This window comes from Peromyscus californicus, unplaced genomic scaffold (genome assembly GCF_007827085.1).
Source record: "Peromyscus californicus insignis strain IS unplaced genomic scaffold, ASM782708v3 Scaffold_18__1_contigs__length_77618521, whole genome shotgun sequence".
NCBI lineage: Eukaryota > Metazoa > Chordata > Mammalia > Rodentia > Cricetidae > Peromyscus > Peromyscus californicus.
The window spans coordinates 17668326-17684881 of NW_026294480.1; the positions used below are offsets into that span (position 1 = coordinate 17668326).

The window sequence follows — 16556 nt, forward strand, 5'->3', positions numbered from 1 at the left end:
CTCAAAACTGAATAACTTGTGAGACATTGAAGGGCAAAGGAATAAACATAGACATCAATGGACTTGAAAAGTGGGCAGAAAGAAATCCATGTGAATACTGCCAGCTATTCCTCCAGTAAAGTGTTCAAGAGTAAATTTCAAATGATTTATTAGAAAAATAAATGTGTTTTAACTAGCAGATGGAAATGTGCATGACTCCCAACCAATCACCACATACCCATACCTAAAATAAATTTAATGGAAAAACATCAAAAGCAAAAATTAAAATAAAAAATTATGGGGCTGTTTAGATGAATTAGCTATTAAGAGTATTTGATATTCCTGTGGAGAAGCCAAGTTTGGTTTCCAGCACCAACATCAGGTGGCTCACAAACACATGTACCTGTAACTATTGATGATCTGATACCATCATCTGATGTCTACCAACCTGGTGTGTTAGTGGACTTACATATATGCAGAGACACATGTATAAAAATGAAAACAAAAAGAAATGCTTAGAAGGCAAACTTATTAATTGATAGTGGATTTGATCTAAGAATCAAGAAGTATGACAATAAAAGATAAATATTTTGTTTTATTAAAATGAAAATGAAAAGTATCTTTTTAGCAAGTAAAAAAGCTATAAACTGGTAGAAGTTTATTCTAAACCTGTATCTAATCAAGGACTTTCACTAAAACACACAACCTTTAAAAATAAAGAATAAGTAAAGAAATAAAAATAAAATGATTAATACATATAGACAGAAGAGATAGATATCTAAAAAAAGCAGATATAAAATGCTAAGGTATATGATCATATAAAAGTGTTCTGAACATTATTAGTCATAAGAAATAAAATATTAAACATAAGCAACATACTGTTCAATTCCTATGAGAGCAGCGCAATCAAAAAGCAAGCTGGCAATATCAGTACTGTTAAGACAACTCTCGATAGTGGGGAAGTAAAACATTGCACAGTTGCTCTTTCAGACATTTTGGCAGTGACTTCTTTGTGTTGTAAATATCCTGCCATCGGGCTCCTCAGTATTTGCCTTCATGATTTAAAAGCATGCTGACACAAAGACCTGTGCATGAACAATGATAGATGTTTTATTACTCATAATAAACAAAATCTTGAAGCAACCAACACACCATTCATTCAAGGGATAAACTATGAAAAATCCACACAATGAAATGTAATTCCATAAAACTTAATGTATTATCACACTCATGAAATCATGTATGAGTCTGAAATTCATATTGCTCAGTGGAAGAGCCACCTCTAAAAACTCCACACTCTATCATTCTGTTTTATGATATCATAGAAGAGAAAATATGAAGATAGCAAATAAATCCATGTTTTCCAGTTCAGGGAAGGTGCTACAGTGTGGGAAAGTGCAGGAGACTTTTTGAACAAGTAAAATTATATTGCTGGAAATGTATTTTTGGTTTAACAATACTATACATTTGTTGAGATTTCTGAAATCTCTCAATATGAGCAGTAGCCTTATTACACAGAAACTAAAATGTCCTTAAGAGAGCATTGAATAAATAATGACCAAAGTAATCTCAGTGTTAAAATAAATTGATGAAATCACATCAGTAAGATAGTTACAGCAAGTAACACTGGGATGAGCACAGTCTGTGACTAGCCAAAACACTGATATATTCACTTTGCATAAGGCTATAGTTTAACAATTCCTAAATATGTATCTATAGCCTGGAACTGAACAATTACCTAATTCAATAGGAGATGGTAGAAGCTAAGTTTCTGTGTATTGGAGTGAAAAGTCATGTAAGCCACAGAGATATACATAAATATTAATATATTGTCTGTCATCAGAGAGGTACCAAAACACCCCAACACCAAGAGGAACACTTAAATATTCAGATATTTGTTGCCAACAAGAAGAAATATAGGCTTTTGGGACAATGACAGAATACAATAACTGCAGAAAAAAATATGGGTGAGAGCAGAGAACACAGTAGCAGAGTACAAGATATAATTAAAAATACATTAAAAACCAAACCTCTCAAATTGTAGTAAGGTTGTATGAAGTTCCATTAAAACTCAAAAAAATAGCTTTATGAATAAAGAAAACTTAGAGACTGGAGAGGTGGCTCAGTGGGCAAGGTGCTTGCCCGGTAATATCCTTGTAATCCCAGCACAGTGAAGATGGGTACAATCCAATTCCTGGAGATCAGTGTTAGCCAGCCTGTGGAAGTTGATGAATTCAGGTTAACTAACATCACAAAACATGAGATTGAGCACAGTGAAGGGAGATACGCAGAGATGACTTCTAGTCTCTGTATTTGCACAAAGGTATATAAGCAAACATACGTGTGCAAACATGCACACAAACACACACACAGTGTAAAATTGTATTATAATCCAAATGTATGAGTCCACAGCCGCATAAATAAATAATCAAACATTAATGCAGAATAGATACCTCTCTCACAGATAATCCCAGTGTGTTTTGCAGATTATCTTCCCTTAAGATAAGAAAAATCACTCTGTACTTCATGAGTATGGACAGTAGAGAAAGATTTTATTTCAAATACTGCAGTAAATTTGGGGGAAATATTTAACTTACAGTAACACATTTGTCAATATTTTTCAGGCAGAGGTCAAGGTGACAAGTCATTTGGCTAAGGTACCTCTGATTTGATTAAGTGTGTATGGCACCTTATCTCTGATTTTCTTTCCAATGCAGGTATTGTCAGAAAAAATCATGAGAAAAAATTCACAGAAACACAATGTGAAGGACATGCAACAAAAGAGCTAATCTGTTTTACAAGTCTGTCAAGAATATAAAAACAAAAGAGCGAAGAAATGATGACATCCTTGAGAAAGCTGAGGAAATCTGAATGAGCTGAGGAAATCTGAGTGAGCTGCATGTGTACCTATTTTGGATGGGATCTTGGAAGAGTAAAGGCACATTAGGTAAAAATAAGATAATCAAAATAATCATGAATTTAGTTCAAATGCATTCATGTTATGCTAGTTCAGTAATTACAAAATGTGTCATGACATAATACATCACTTGGGAGTTTGAGGTCTATATATAGGTATCTTCTGTATCACATTGGTAATAAAATTATTTGAGGAATAGACAACATTGCAGTAAGACAGTCAACAACAATACTCAAAATAGTAATTCTGAACAACTTAGTGGAAGTATAATAGTTTAACAAGGAGTATGTGCAGAAGGAAGATGAAAAAGGAGGATTGTTGATGATGGGGAGGAGGAAGAGGAAGGAACTGAAGAAAGTAAAAAAGAGAATGAATTGGAGGAAGAGGAGGAAGGAAGAGAAGGGGGAAGAACAAAAAGGCAGTGAAGGGGATTGGAGGAAGCAGTTCAGAGCACAAACAAAAACAGAAATGCTAAATTTGAAAGAGGATCAGAGAGAACTAAATGAAATGAATTTGAAATCAAGCAATGCATCTTATATAAATATATTTTCACATATTTCTTGTGGTGTAATTAGCTTACATAAAAATAAATGTACTTATGAATTTAAGAACTAGCCATTAAAAAGTAAAATTGCAAGTAAATGTATGAAAAAAAAAATCATCCTTTGAGAGGTTGCCCAGACTCAGGAAAACAAATATGGTATGTATTCACTTACATGTGGGCATTAGCTTTTAAATCAATGATAACCAAGCTATAATTCATATAACCACAGAAGTTAGGCATAGAGTAAGGGACTAAGGGCAGACAGGTGGATCTTCCTAGGAAAGGGTAAAAGAACAGATAGCTAGGGATGGATGTGGGGGATGGAGCAGGAAGATCAAGTAGGGAGGGAGTGAGGAGAGGCTGCTGGGGAGGGTATCTTTCTGTATGCTATGAATATAGGTTGTCCCCATTGGTTAATAAATAATTTGCTTTGGCCTATGGCAAGGCAGCTTAGAGGCAGGCAGGAAAGGAGAGAGACAGGAAAGAAAAAGGCGGATTCTTGAGAGACCAAGCCAGCCGCCCAAGGAGTGTCACGTAATGGGACACAGGTAAAGCCAAAGAATGTGGCAAAACATAGATTAATAGAAATGGGTTAATTTAAGATATAATTGCTAGGTAGTGAGAAGCCTGCCATAGATTCCACAGTTTGTAAATAATATTAAACCTCTGTGTGACTATTTTATAAGCAGCTGGAAGACTACGGGGCTGGACTGGGCTGGAGAAACTATCTGACTACAAGCAGCAGATGAGGGAGGAAATAAAGGGACAGCTAAATTAAGGGCCATTTGAGGGATTGAAATCTGATGCAATAGACGCTTCCTTAAATACATACATGTATGAAGGCATTCCAAATGGAATCTCCAAATGATGGAGGAAATAGAGTTCCAACTGGCCATCCCTTGTCACCAAATGAAGCTTTTGTTACCAGAAATGGGTTGCATTTAATTGAGTTTTTGGCCAAAAGAGTCCCATGGAAATCTCTAAACAATGCAGACTATTGACAAGACTATATACATGGCTCTCTACAAACTGACCTGTAGGCCCCATTACTGGAGAATAAACCAACACAACTCATTGAACATGGAGGAAGTCAAGCCAGTGCCTACACAGTGCCTTCACTTCTACATTCTGGTTTCTTGGTACAGGAAGGTCCTCCACAGACAACCAAAAGAGAAATATAAACATTCTCTCAGACAGAATACTTTTGGTCTACAATGTTGTTCTCCATGCAAAATATGCCAGGGCAATGGTGCACAAAACTTTTGAAAGTAACCAGTCAATGTCTGATTAGACTTAAGGCCCAATACTGCTGTGGAGACCACAAACTAGAGACTACACAGGCCAGAGACCTAGGGTAAAACCAAATACTACTTTCTTAAAAATGTTGTAATAAAATGACTCCTAATGACATTCTACTATCTTCTCCATCAATCAACAGAGAAGCTTCCTCCTGCATCAAATGGGAGCAAATGTAGGGACCCACAGCCAGACATTATGCTGAGCATGAGAAACCTTGGAACACTCAGCCCTGAATGTGAAGTCTTCATCAAATCCCTTTCATCAAGATTCACAGAATCCTGTGGAAGAGGGTATAGAAAGAGTGCAAGAGCCAGGGGGATAAAGGATACCAAGAAAACAAGGTCCTCTAAATCTACATGGTCAAGGCTCACATGATCTCACAGAGGCTAAGGCAACATGCACAGGGCTTGCCTGGGTCTGCACCAGCTTCTCTGATTATATATAATTGCTTACTGTTTTTTATGGGGTTATTGAGTGTGCAAACTAGAGGGTCTCTGATTCTTATCTCCTCTCTTGGGCACTTTTCCTTATGTGTTTTTTTTTTTTTTTTTTTTTTTTGGTCTTATCCAACTCTGATGTGTTAGGTATTGTTTTATCATATTTTGTCTTGTTTTCTTATTATCCATTAACAGCCTGGTTTTTTTGGGTTTTTTTTGTTTTTTGTTTTTTGGTTTTTTTTGGTTTCTCTGTGTAGCTCTGCAGCTTTCCTGGATCTCGCTCTGTAGCCCAGGCTGGCCTCGAACTCACAGAGATCTGCCTGCCTCTGCTTCCCGAGTGCTGGGATTAAAGGCGTGTGCCACCACCACCTGGCAGCCTGTTATTTTCTAATGAGAGACTGAAATGAAGTTAACTTGGATGGGATGGGAGATATGGAGAAACTAGGAGGAGTCGATGGAGGGAAAACCTTTATCAAAATATATTATATGAGAAAAACTTATTTTCATTAAAAATAGAAAAAGATTTTTTTCTCAATAGCATTGATTAAGATTTTGGGGAAATTTATTACAATAGAGATTAATAAATGTTGATGATAAAGAAATAAAAACATAATGACAACTCTAATGTGGGGTTTATATTGGTGATGTGTAGGTACAGAAGTCTCAGAGATGGAAGAAAAAAAGCAAGTGAACCTGGAAATGGAAGCAGGAGTTGGAAGATGAGAGGTGATCTTGTGCCGAACTCAATATGAATCGCAGGCAGATGAAAGCAAGGATCACTGAGGTTTTCAATTATGGAGTTACTAGTGAACTTCAAAAGAAATGGACTTCAGTTTGTATGGCAGTTATGAATGAATGAGGTGGGAGTGTGCAGTGTGCCCTTCAGAACTCTGCTAGAATTCCAACTCTGCCACTTGATAATTATGTCTTACTGTCCGGACTACCTAATAAGACAAAGCTGTATTTACTCATGCACAAAACAGATCTAGCCACATTCGTCTTATCAAGGTACTGTAACCATTTCACATTTAGAATCATTTAGGCATTGTATCCCACAATGAGTATCACTTCAATAAATGGAGGTAGCAGCTAAGGAAGAGTAATTATTCTCTTAGATCACTTTGGTAATAATATATGCTGTTTTTCAGCCATGACTGATGCTTTCATTAGTGATGACCAACTGGGGAAAATACAAGATAGGAAAATTGATTTTAGAAATTGCAGATAAAGGGAAGGTGAGGGCTGTGATAAATCTGGACTTATGGGAGGCTGGAAATAGGAAATAAAAATAAGTGAGTTAGGATTGTTTGCAAAGTTAAACCCAGAGTTAGGTTGTTGGTACTGATGAATGAAAAGATGCTTTGTGATATTCTTTCTAATATACAGACTGTCAGTAATACAGAAATACATTTTTTCCTGTACTATGTACTCCACACTTTGAATACTGTGTAAGATATCAACAACAGAACCAGTGACGTGTGGGTTATTTTTCTTAGTAAAGAAGTTTAATGATGAACTATAATATGACCCTGAATTGCGAGGGACCATTGTTAACTTCATTTGTAAGAACAATATAATAAACACTAGCCTGAAAGTTGGAGGATAATCATGGGAAGAGTCCCATAATGGATATTGACATTAGATTTATTCAGGTCTTCACAATCAAAGGGTTTTAATCCCTTATTTATTATTTCTCAGTCTTACTCAAGTTGTTTGGGTTTGCTTGCATCATATTTCTTCAATTTTCATAAAACTACACAAATATGAATAAATTAAATGCCTAGGTAAAAAAAAACTTTTAATAAATTTGCCAATTAGATTGATTGCTGAAAAATACGCATCACTAGAAATTATGAGAAATTCAGTGAAGAAATTCAGTGGCATTTCATAATACTAATTAGAAAAATCATTTACACACATTCATTTGTATATGTATTATGTATACATAAATGAACAGGAAAAATTTGTTTGATGTGTTTGTTTGTTACAGTGGATATAACGGATAAACTTGTCAGAATATATTTTACAGATTTTGTTTATATTTGTGTGTCCTTCTATACTGAAAAATATTACAATGATAACTATTTGCACGATAAGGGAATTTTTTTTGTAAATCGTTTCTTTATACTGTTTTCATAATAAATGTAGATGGATGTATCTTTATTGATGTTTTTATGTCTACACCAAACCAGATGTCACATAGTCCATGTAGCAGTCAGCATTTGGGGTATATGAGTTGAAGGTTAATGGTTCAGTGATGAGATTGTGGGTGGAACTCAGTAGTGGGTTTTCCTATTGGAGAACAGTGAAGCCTCTGGTCCAAAAGCGGATCTTGTCACATGACTTAAAATATGTCAGAATCTTATTTCAAGTAAAGAGAAAATTGAAATGAGGAATGAGAGAGGCTGAAGGGAGTATGTTTAAAAGAATGCCTAAGATAATAAGATTTCCTCCCCTACACTGTGACTTTGCATCCAACTTAGGGAGAAAAATGAATATGTAATTTTTAAACAGCTATAATTAAAATAATAAGAAACTCAAGATAAAACTTACACATTATTAGCTGTAAAATGGAAAAAGCAAAATCAGAACCATAACAAATACCCTGGTAATTAAACAGAAAATCCCTGTGAATACGATGGTTACAACTAGTAGAAATAAATGAGATGAACATCACAAAATAGGATAAAACATGTAGTGGAAAGTAAAATTCAAAAGATAGTACAATTTACTATTAAACAAAGAATATACAAAAACCAAGTATTAAAATTACAACAAAGTAAACATTAAGATTCCACCAGAGTGACCAAAGGGAAATTTAACAGAACCACAGGTTCCAAAGCGCCATACTAAAAGGAGCAGAAAATATTTAGTCATGAGAATGACAACGTATGTATAGAGACTTAAAGTGAAAGTTCTTAACACTGAGATAAGGAAAATGATGAATAGCCTCATACAAAACACCGTATCTTATTTGATCTAGAATGGGTACATGCATCCTTCTGTTTCACCTAGTGAGCTGATGATAGAATATGAGACAAAATAGCCTTTCCAAATAAATGTGTTTTATTTTAATCATGTGCATATGCGTGTATTCCTTTACAGGTAACTGCATGTGTGTATGCAGGTATATTTAATTCCAGAAGTGAGTATCAAATTTTCTGGGTAAGGAAGTTAGTTGACAGTCATGTAGCATCCCAAGACACTGCTGGGAACTGAACCCAGGTCCTCCTGAAGAGCAGCAAGTTCTCTTTATATTGAGCAATTTCTCCTCCCCCCAAACCACTTTTTAACACAAGGAAATAATGGATCCAAATAAGTTTTAGAGAGCTAACCAAACTACCACTTTTTTAGAGGACAACGGGAAAGTTATTAAGCAAAGGACCTTATGTAAGCCAATCCTCTTTCATAATCAGTCTTTTGACTAGTAACATAACACTAAGTTAAACCACCACCGTTTTTAGGAATGCACTTAATCAGGGATCCACTAAAATACAATGTTTTCATATTTACATTTGTTTTTAAGTTATGATTATTGATGTTGTTATCATTTTTCTTTTTTCACTGCATTTGTGGTTCTTAGAGTGGAACCCAGGGCTTGTGTAAATCTCCTACTCTATCATGGTATCACATAACAACCTCAGATTTCCTAATGGTACTGACATTTTTGCATGATTTTTAAGGAAAGAGAATATCCCTTCCTCAATATCTGGGTTATCATTAGGATATGATATTTTTCTCTCCTCTTGTACATTCTTCTACATTTTGATTTCACTGAATAGTTTTCATATATATCCATAAAGAATAATTGTATGGTTCTCTGAATTAGAACTAATGAATTTTGATGACTGATCAGTCAAGTCCCTATATGATCCAAATTATTTTCATGTAAATGGTTTCAAATATCCATGAGTCTTCAAATTATCTTAGTCTGTAGGTAAATTATTGGCTATGTTTCATACAGTCATTACTATAATTTAAGGATAAGAAAACTTCAGATTAATTGTACATGACACTAAATATAGCAAATTAGTTTTACTAAAAAGAATAAAACACTGGAGGCCAAGGAATTTGATCCATAGAACATTTTGAGTCTATAGAGTGAATATGGTTCAAAGCACGCAGATTGGTTTCTATTACATCAATAACACTGCTTCACTTTTATATGTTGATTGTACACATCTTTGAATAGCACTGAAGGCAACACATACGTTTTATATATGTACATATGTAAATCTATAAAGGTAGACATGCAAGCCAATAACAAAATTGTGTTTTAATTGTTTATAGCTAAAACCATTCATATAAAATTTTAACATTTTATATTGCTTAATGCTTGAATGAAAGTCAAAACCTATTTGCATGAATAAAAAACATCCCAAGGTATTACAGATATTGAAATATTAGGCTTAGTACTTTCATTAATCTAAAAGATAGCGTAATCCCTCTAATTGTAAGCACCAAGGGATCTCTTTTCCTCATCATATATTACTTTGATCATTAATTCTAAGCTGATTTTTATGTTCCATCCACTGGTTGTTGTAAATTGAATGCTATTTAGAAAGTAATTATTGTTAATAACTTCAGATTGCGATTGGATGGATCCATATACTGAAGTATCAACCCAAATTCCTTAGACTGTGATAAGATGATGATAAGGCCTTTAAGAAGGTTAACAAGGTAAAAAGAGGTCCTGTGGGTAGATGCTGCTGTTCTAATAAGAAAGTTGCCCTTATTAAAAGAGAAAAAAAAAACAAGCACAAAGATCAGACCACAGTGGAAAGAAAGGAAAAGAGAAGAGAAGAAAGAAAAGAAAAGAAAAGAAAAGAGAAAAGGATTACTCCAAGAACAGGAGAAGATGCTGAGAGGAAATCTTCTGTCAGATCTGAAAAAATAAACTTTATTGTTTAAAGACACTTTCTTTGTGATAACTTGTTAGGATCAGCCTAGAAAGCTAATGAAGTAATGCAGGAAATGACAAAGATGTTTGGAGCTTCATGTGTGATGAAAACCAAGAGCTACATATGGCATGTTTTCATATCTTCTTAGTCATGTGGTTTAAAACAATCTGTCTCTCAGATCTTCATGTCATCATGGCTTCTGCTCAGCAAATTTATGAAAAGGCAGTTATATTTTCTATGAAAATACTAAATGCAATAAGCTTTAATAAGAATCATGTATTAATAGGATGTGGTCTTGCATATTAACCTTCTTCAAGAAGACAATCTCCATACATAGAGAAATAAGAAGTAAGTTACATTAGTTTTTTCTTCTCTAGTGTGGTAATGTAATTATAAGACCTATAAGACAGTTAGTTTTCTCAATTGTGAAATACTGAAAATATTTATTTATTACATAGTATGCTGACTGAAAAAAATTAAATCCCATTGCAAAAGGAATAAAGTGAGTCTAAAGATGTGGTAAACAGAGAAACAAATGGGCATATCCCTACACCATGAAAAATTAAAAATATGAATTAGAGAATATACTGAAATTAATTTGTCCATTATTTAATTTCTAAGATTCCACAGTGTGAACTTTCATCTTCATATCCCCACAAATGATAATTATGTTCACTGGTATTTTAAAACAAAATTAGATACTAGCCATATCTTATACATGGCTCTTGAAGTAACTTTAATTTTTCCCTACATATGTTATAGGTAGAAGTTAGTTGTTACAAATACCATTGTTAAGAATAGTTGTTACTTTATGGTCAGTTTGCACTTGTCGTATCTTGTGAATTTCTGAATAATATATAACCCATGTTGAATTGATTGGAGCCATGCTCACTAATGTAGTCATAAATTCTACCATTTCTCAGACATTTGCACAAACTGGAAAAGTTCTATACAAAGAATAAGGATGAGTAATTTCCATTAGTATTTTGGTAAATGAGATAGTGAAGAGGTGATTCTGAGCCAATAATAACTGAGTTGACAAAGTTAAAAATCAGCTTCACTAGAACAAGTGAATCAGCTGCCTGGTATCCATTTTGCTCCCTTTGGGATTTAGTCATTGGTTTTATTTTCTGAAGTCCCTGACTTTATTTGTTCAGTAGTACAGAATAAATGTTCATACTTGTTATAAATCACACTATTTGATATGTATTTCGTTTGCATCATTCATCAAAGTATCACTGACAGAAACGCTAAGAATCTGAATGTTGAGTTTTTCTCATGTTTAAATTAGTTGTATATTTTCCTTTCAGAAATTTCAGTAGAAACACATGTGAAACTTTTTCTTTGACGGAAAGCTTAAATGATTTGTTGACTTTTTAAAACCAGTTTCCACATACCGGCATAGAATTAAACAAACCAATGTTTATTTGAAGCTGGAATTTGAGCCCTGATGTGTCTCTTTATAAAGAGGGATCCTTTTTATTTCCCGTATATAATTTTAGTTTTTGGAAAAGCAAACAGCTTAATTAACATTTTTTACATGAACTAAATTATGATTTAAGCATTGCTTTTAGAATTCAGGACTTACATATTGAATTTCATAATGTCTCATTTATTCCAGTTTCTGAAAGACTAGGAAAAACAAATACTTTTCGGTTTACAATTCACAAAAGAAAAAGCTTCTCTTCTAAAAAGATGGAGTTTGGGAAGTATTATTCTTTGTTCTTGAGAGGAATAAGAGTCAGCGGGTCACAATTGCTCCTTGACACAGAGACACTGTCTGCTTCGTTCCTCTTTATCTCGGAATCCTGCCAAGCCATCACAGCAGAGTGTTGTGTACACCACTTTAAATGATAAGAGTTTCAATAGGCACTTTAGTGGAATTAAGAAAAATCTCACACTCTTCCACCGTGATGCCACAGAGCGATCTTCATTCTCGGTTGTCATGTCAGTGAACTGTATTTAATAGGCCTGAGCTTGGCTCAGTGTGTTCCTGAAATAACAGAACAAAACAAAGCAAGTACATATTACAGGATTTATCTTGTGTCAGCAGAATAACCCAAAATGACAATATGATAAATAGAACAAATGGCTAGAAACTGGAAAATGAAAGGAATCTCGTCTTGTAGAACCCGGGAGCCTCGTGTGTGCATGTGTGCCTGTGTGTGTATGTGTGTGTGTGTGTGTGTGTGTGTGTGTGTGTGTGTGTGTGTGTGTGTGTGTATGTCTGTGTGTGTGTGTGTGTGTGTGTTATTTCTGTTACTTTTGTTAATTTTTTCTTCTCTACATGTGTATCATCAACCTTTTCTTCTCCCCTAGGTGACATTATCAGGATTGTGACTCTCTTCTTCTCCAAACATATCTGCCAAGACTTTAAAGCGGGGCCCCCAGTCTGTGAGATAATCATAGTCCTGGTCGGCTTCCGTGGTGAGAGAGTCTATGGAGCTGAGTGACTCTGCCACTGACCCATTGCCCTCATATGCGTAAGTGGCCAAGGAATCGTATGGTGGGGCAGCTGGGTCGGCATCATTTTCCTGTAGCCTTTGGTGAATAAAATCCCTTATGTCTGTGTTATCTTCCACGTGTGGTCTCTGACGAGGTAAACAGAGGGAGTCTGGTTTTATATCCCTGCGAGTTTTGTTCTCTTCGATCACTTTAGGATTTCTCAGAGCCCCAATGTCAAAAGCCTGGGTGTCTTCCTCCCCACCTCCTTCATCATCGTAATGGATGACATTGTCTCTGATGTCTTCCTTAGACGTCATCAAGGTGTCTTTCTTCCTCTGCCTTCTCAATGCCACATACAGCACAACTATAGCTAGAAGAACACAAAAATAACAACCTGTTAAATGGAAGCACCTACATCATTTTATCTCTATAAATGCTAACATGGAACAGGAGAGCTGCATTTCTTTACTGACCTCATAATATATTCATAGGTATAATACTATAGCCAATAAGGTTATGCATATGCTTATGAATTTTCTAACGCCAAATTCACATTGAAATGCTAACTATCAGGAAATCACAGAAAAGTCATTAATAATATCAAATATTTTTTCTATCTGTATTTTAGTATTTTGGACTCAAAGAAAATATTAGACCAATAAAATGGTAAGAAGAGAAAATGTCCCTTCTAACTGTATAGATATTTGAAAGAGGTGATATACATAGATAGATAATGAACTATAAAGGATCATGTAAATATTAGTGATGGATAAATCACCAACTACAATATTGTTACTTAAAAATATTTCAGTGAAATACTCAAAATTGGTGAAGAATCAATATTAAACACACTATATAAGAAAGAAAGGGAATTAGAGAGAGAGATGGAGTAAGAGGAAGGAAAGAGGAAAGAAAACAAAACAATAAATTTTGGAAATTAATACCTCTTATTGTTTCAGTTCTGAGTAGTGGAATGCTTAATAATATTATAGAGAAGCTATATGGTATTCAATCTGACTTCTTGAGAATATACTTTGATGTACCTACTCACATCAATTATTACCGTATCCTTTTATTTCTAAAGACTGAATGTTTGCCATTAAGTTGATGGTGTTTATTATTTAAAACATCAGCAGGCACAGATAGACATAATGTAATAAATGTACAGGTTTGGGCAACAATCTCGCATCCTTCCAAAATAGTCCCAATAAGATAAAAGCAAAGTGTATTTGTTTTTCCAGAGCCAAGATTAAATGAGAGAGTAGAGAAAACTTGATGAGAAGTGATCATGTATTTATTCCCTCTCTTTCCATATTTTAAAAAAAGTTGAGCCTATTAAGAAAGAAACAGGAGCCTTAGATGTTGCTTCTATAAAATAATCCATGAATGACATTTAGGACTGTGCATTTTTCCTTTGGCATATAAGATACCCACTGTAATTTCACTGTTGTTGATAACCCAGGGATTGGGTGATACACTGAAAACCATAAAGAGCATCCCTAAGTGTCAAAAAGCTTTAGCAGTGCAAGAGTAGAAAGACAGACTTCCATAATATATGGTGGAAGGCTATCTATAAAAAATACCAGCTCTACAGATTTCTATTGTTTATTCTCATTCCATGAAAGGACATGGAAATGGTGTACTAAAAAGTATGTGGCTATACATTCAAAGAATATTTTCTTGCTGTATTTTAAAACAGTATCTTATATAAGACAATGGATGCAAATGAAATGATTCTTTTTTATAAACAAGGAGGTTAATAGTATCAAGAATAGTACAAAGAACTATGGATATTCAGGAAGAATTCTGGGAGATAATCACACTGTAAATGTCATTGTATGATACTGATGAGGTAACAATTTTCTTGCTTATTTCATGGGGGACACATGAGTCAAAGGAGAACACCTAGAATATTTTGAGCCATATTATGAAGATACATAAGTACTCTCAGATTCAATTAGCTACCTGATCATAGAGGAGAACAGGTACATTTTAATTGAAGTCAAATAATAATTAAGCATGGATAATTTCTGATGTGAGAATTATATTTGATATATACAGTATGAAGTTTGTAACATCAGTAAAAACATATGCTCGATGAATATTGTCATGTATTATGAAGATATGAAGAATGCTTTGTTCATGTAACCAAGCAACCCACACAGAATTAATATCTATACTCTCCAAACTGGTCTAGAAATCGCTATGTTCCCACGAGTGTCAGACTCATGGAGCATGCTCCATAAAGTGTTAGCTACTGCTTACTACTAATTCTATTCTAGAGAGAAAAAAAAGCTACTGTTCCCCCCGCCCCCTTTTTTTTAGAATGTTTTAAATGAAGACTATGCTTGCTTAAACTCAATGCCCAGGTTTACATCTGTTTCCTTTGGTTTTAAAGAGTGACCATAAAAATAGATACTTTCTCTCACTGAAGTAATCAGTAGACAGAAAATCTGAACAAAATGAATGACAGGGCAAAAAGGTTTTAGTAGAGATGTATTTATTCTGACACAGTGATACAAACTCTATGCTTATTTCAAACCTTCTCCTAGCAATACTTCTGGATACGACAGTCAGCAATTCTCTGTTAGAGAGGAAATTTTTACAGATTTGTTTTGGGATATGGAATGGGTTGAATGGGTTGAAGATTTTTTAAGATGGAAGTGTAAGCGGAATGTAAACATATTTGGGGGTCACATCCTCTACTTCTTTCTTAGAACCTCTGTTTTCATTATTTCTTTGTTGAGATTGAAATTACAAAGTATTATGCATCTGGGATATTTATAAATTATAGCATAAGTTTTATTAGGCAATGACAATAGTTTGCAAAGTTGAGAAAGGTTATATTTTAGTTTTTGATACAGATTATTGAATAGAGCTCATTGGGAGTACAATTCTGAATAATTAAGGATTGTATTAGTAAATACAGCAATATTTATAATATTAATGTAATTATACTCTAAGCCCAAGATTATTAGGAATAATTAGTGTGCTTTTTATGAGTGACATATATTTTAGAAGGTTAAAAATTATAAACCCAGTTTATGCTCATGCACATGGCTTAGTGAAACTTCGAAATGGTTTTAAATAAATAATTATCACAGAGAATGCCATGGTAGAAAAGGAGTCAAATTTTCAACATTAATATTCCTTATGATTTAAAGGTATTATTGAGGATATATGGGAAATAACAAACAGAAAATATATTTAATAAAAAAAAAATATTTTAAGTAGCCAGTGATTTTTCAAACCAGCTCAGTAAACAAAAATTTATAGACATTAGAGAGAGGATAGAATAAAGAGATAGCTAGAGATTCAGAAAGCATGACTAATATGAAAACCAACCTAAGAGTATAACAATGCACAGTAGTATTGCAATCAGAGCTCCGGTGCTGAGTCCCACAGGTAGAAAAATTGCTTCCACATTACAAGACAGGATGGTCCCATCAGAGTCACATCTGCAAACACGAATAGTCATTGTGTTCGTGCTGCTCTGGACCGGGTAACTGCTGTCTTCTATTACTACAGGAAGTAAGTATAACTCTTGCTGCCTGCGGCTGTATCCATTTCTCCGGGTTTCAATTCCAGCTGTGTTGTCTGCAAAACATGACATTGATGATAACATAGTTACTGTGAGTTTCACTTCAGGTTTGCAGGTGGTATCTGCTAAGCAGGAGGAAGCTCTTTTGGAATCGATAAAATGTATACTTATTTAATTTATTTATTAGATCATTATGAAAACTGTCAAAATGTAATCAGATGTAATTAAAATAATCCTCTGCAAAAGATGAAGTATTCATCTTGGTGGTATATGTATTAAATTTTCCATTGATGAAGAATAGTCTTATAACAAGAGCGATACACAGAAGTTGGGTTGTCTCAGTTTTTTTTTCTGATATCAAAATATAATTGGGTATGTTATCTATGAATGTTATCATTCTAAATACAAAAGTCAAATATTTATAGGCACAATATCAAGAATATCTTTTGAAACTACTGTAAAATTGATATTAAAAATGGTATCTTGAAGATTT

General features: G+C 34.2%; 1 protein-coding gene across 5 annotated transcripts in view; it reads right to left on the reverse strand.

Moving 5' to 3' along the window:
- Nucleotides 1–2510: 2510 nt before the first annotated feature.
- The window catches only part of Cdh12 (cadherin 12), a 988903-nt gene continuing 974857 nt past the window's right edge, over nucleotides 2511–16556 (reverse strand). For all 5 annotated transcript variants that reach the window (XM_052743072.1, XM_052743068.1, XM_052743069.1 and 2 more), the window contains 2 exons: nucleotides 15868–16119; nucleotides 2511–12892 (listed from right to left, as the gene is read on the reverse strand). In XM_052743072.1, coding sequence (XP_052599032.1) covers nucleotides 12393–12892; nucleotides 15868–16119 — 752 coding nt within the window. In that variant the 3' untranslated portion in view covers nucleotides 2511–12392. The remainder of the gene's footprint in view (nucleotides 12893–15867; nucleotides 16120–16556) is intronic.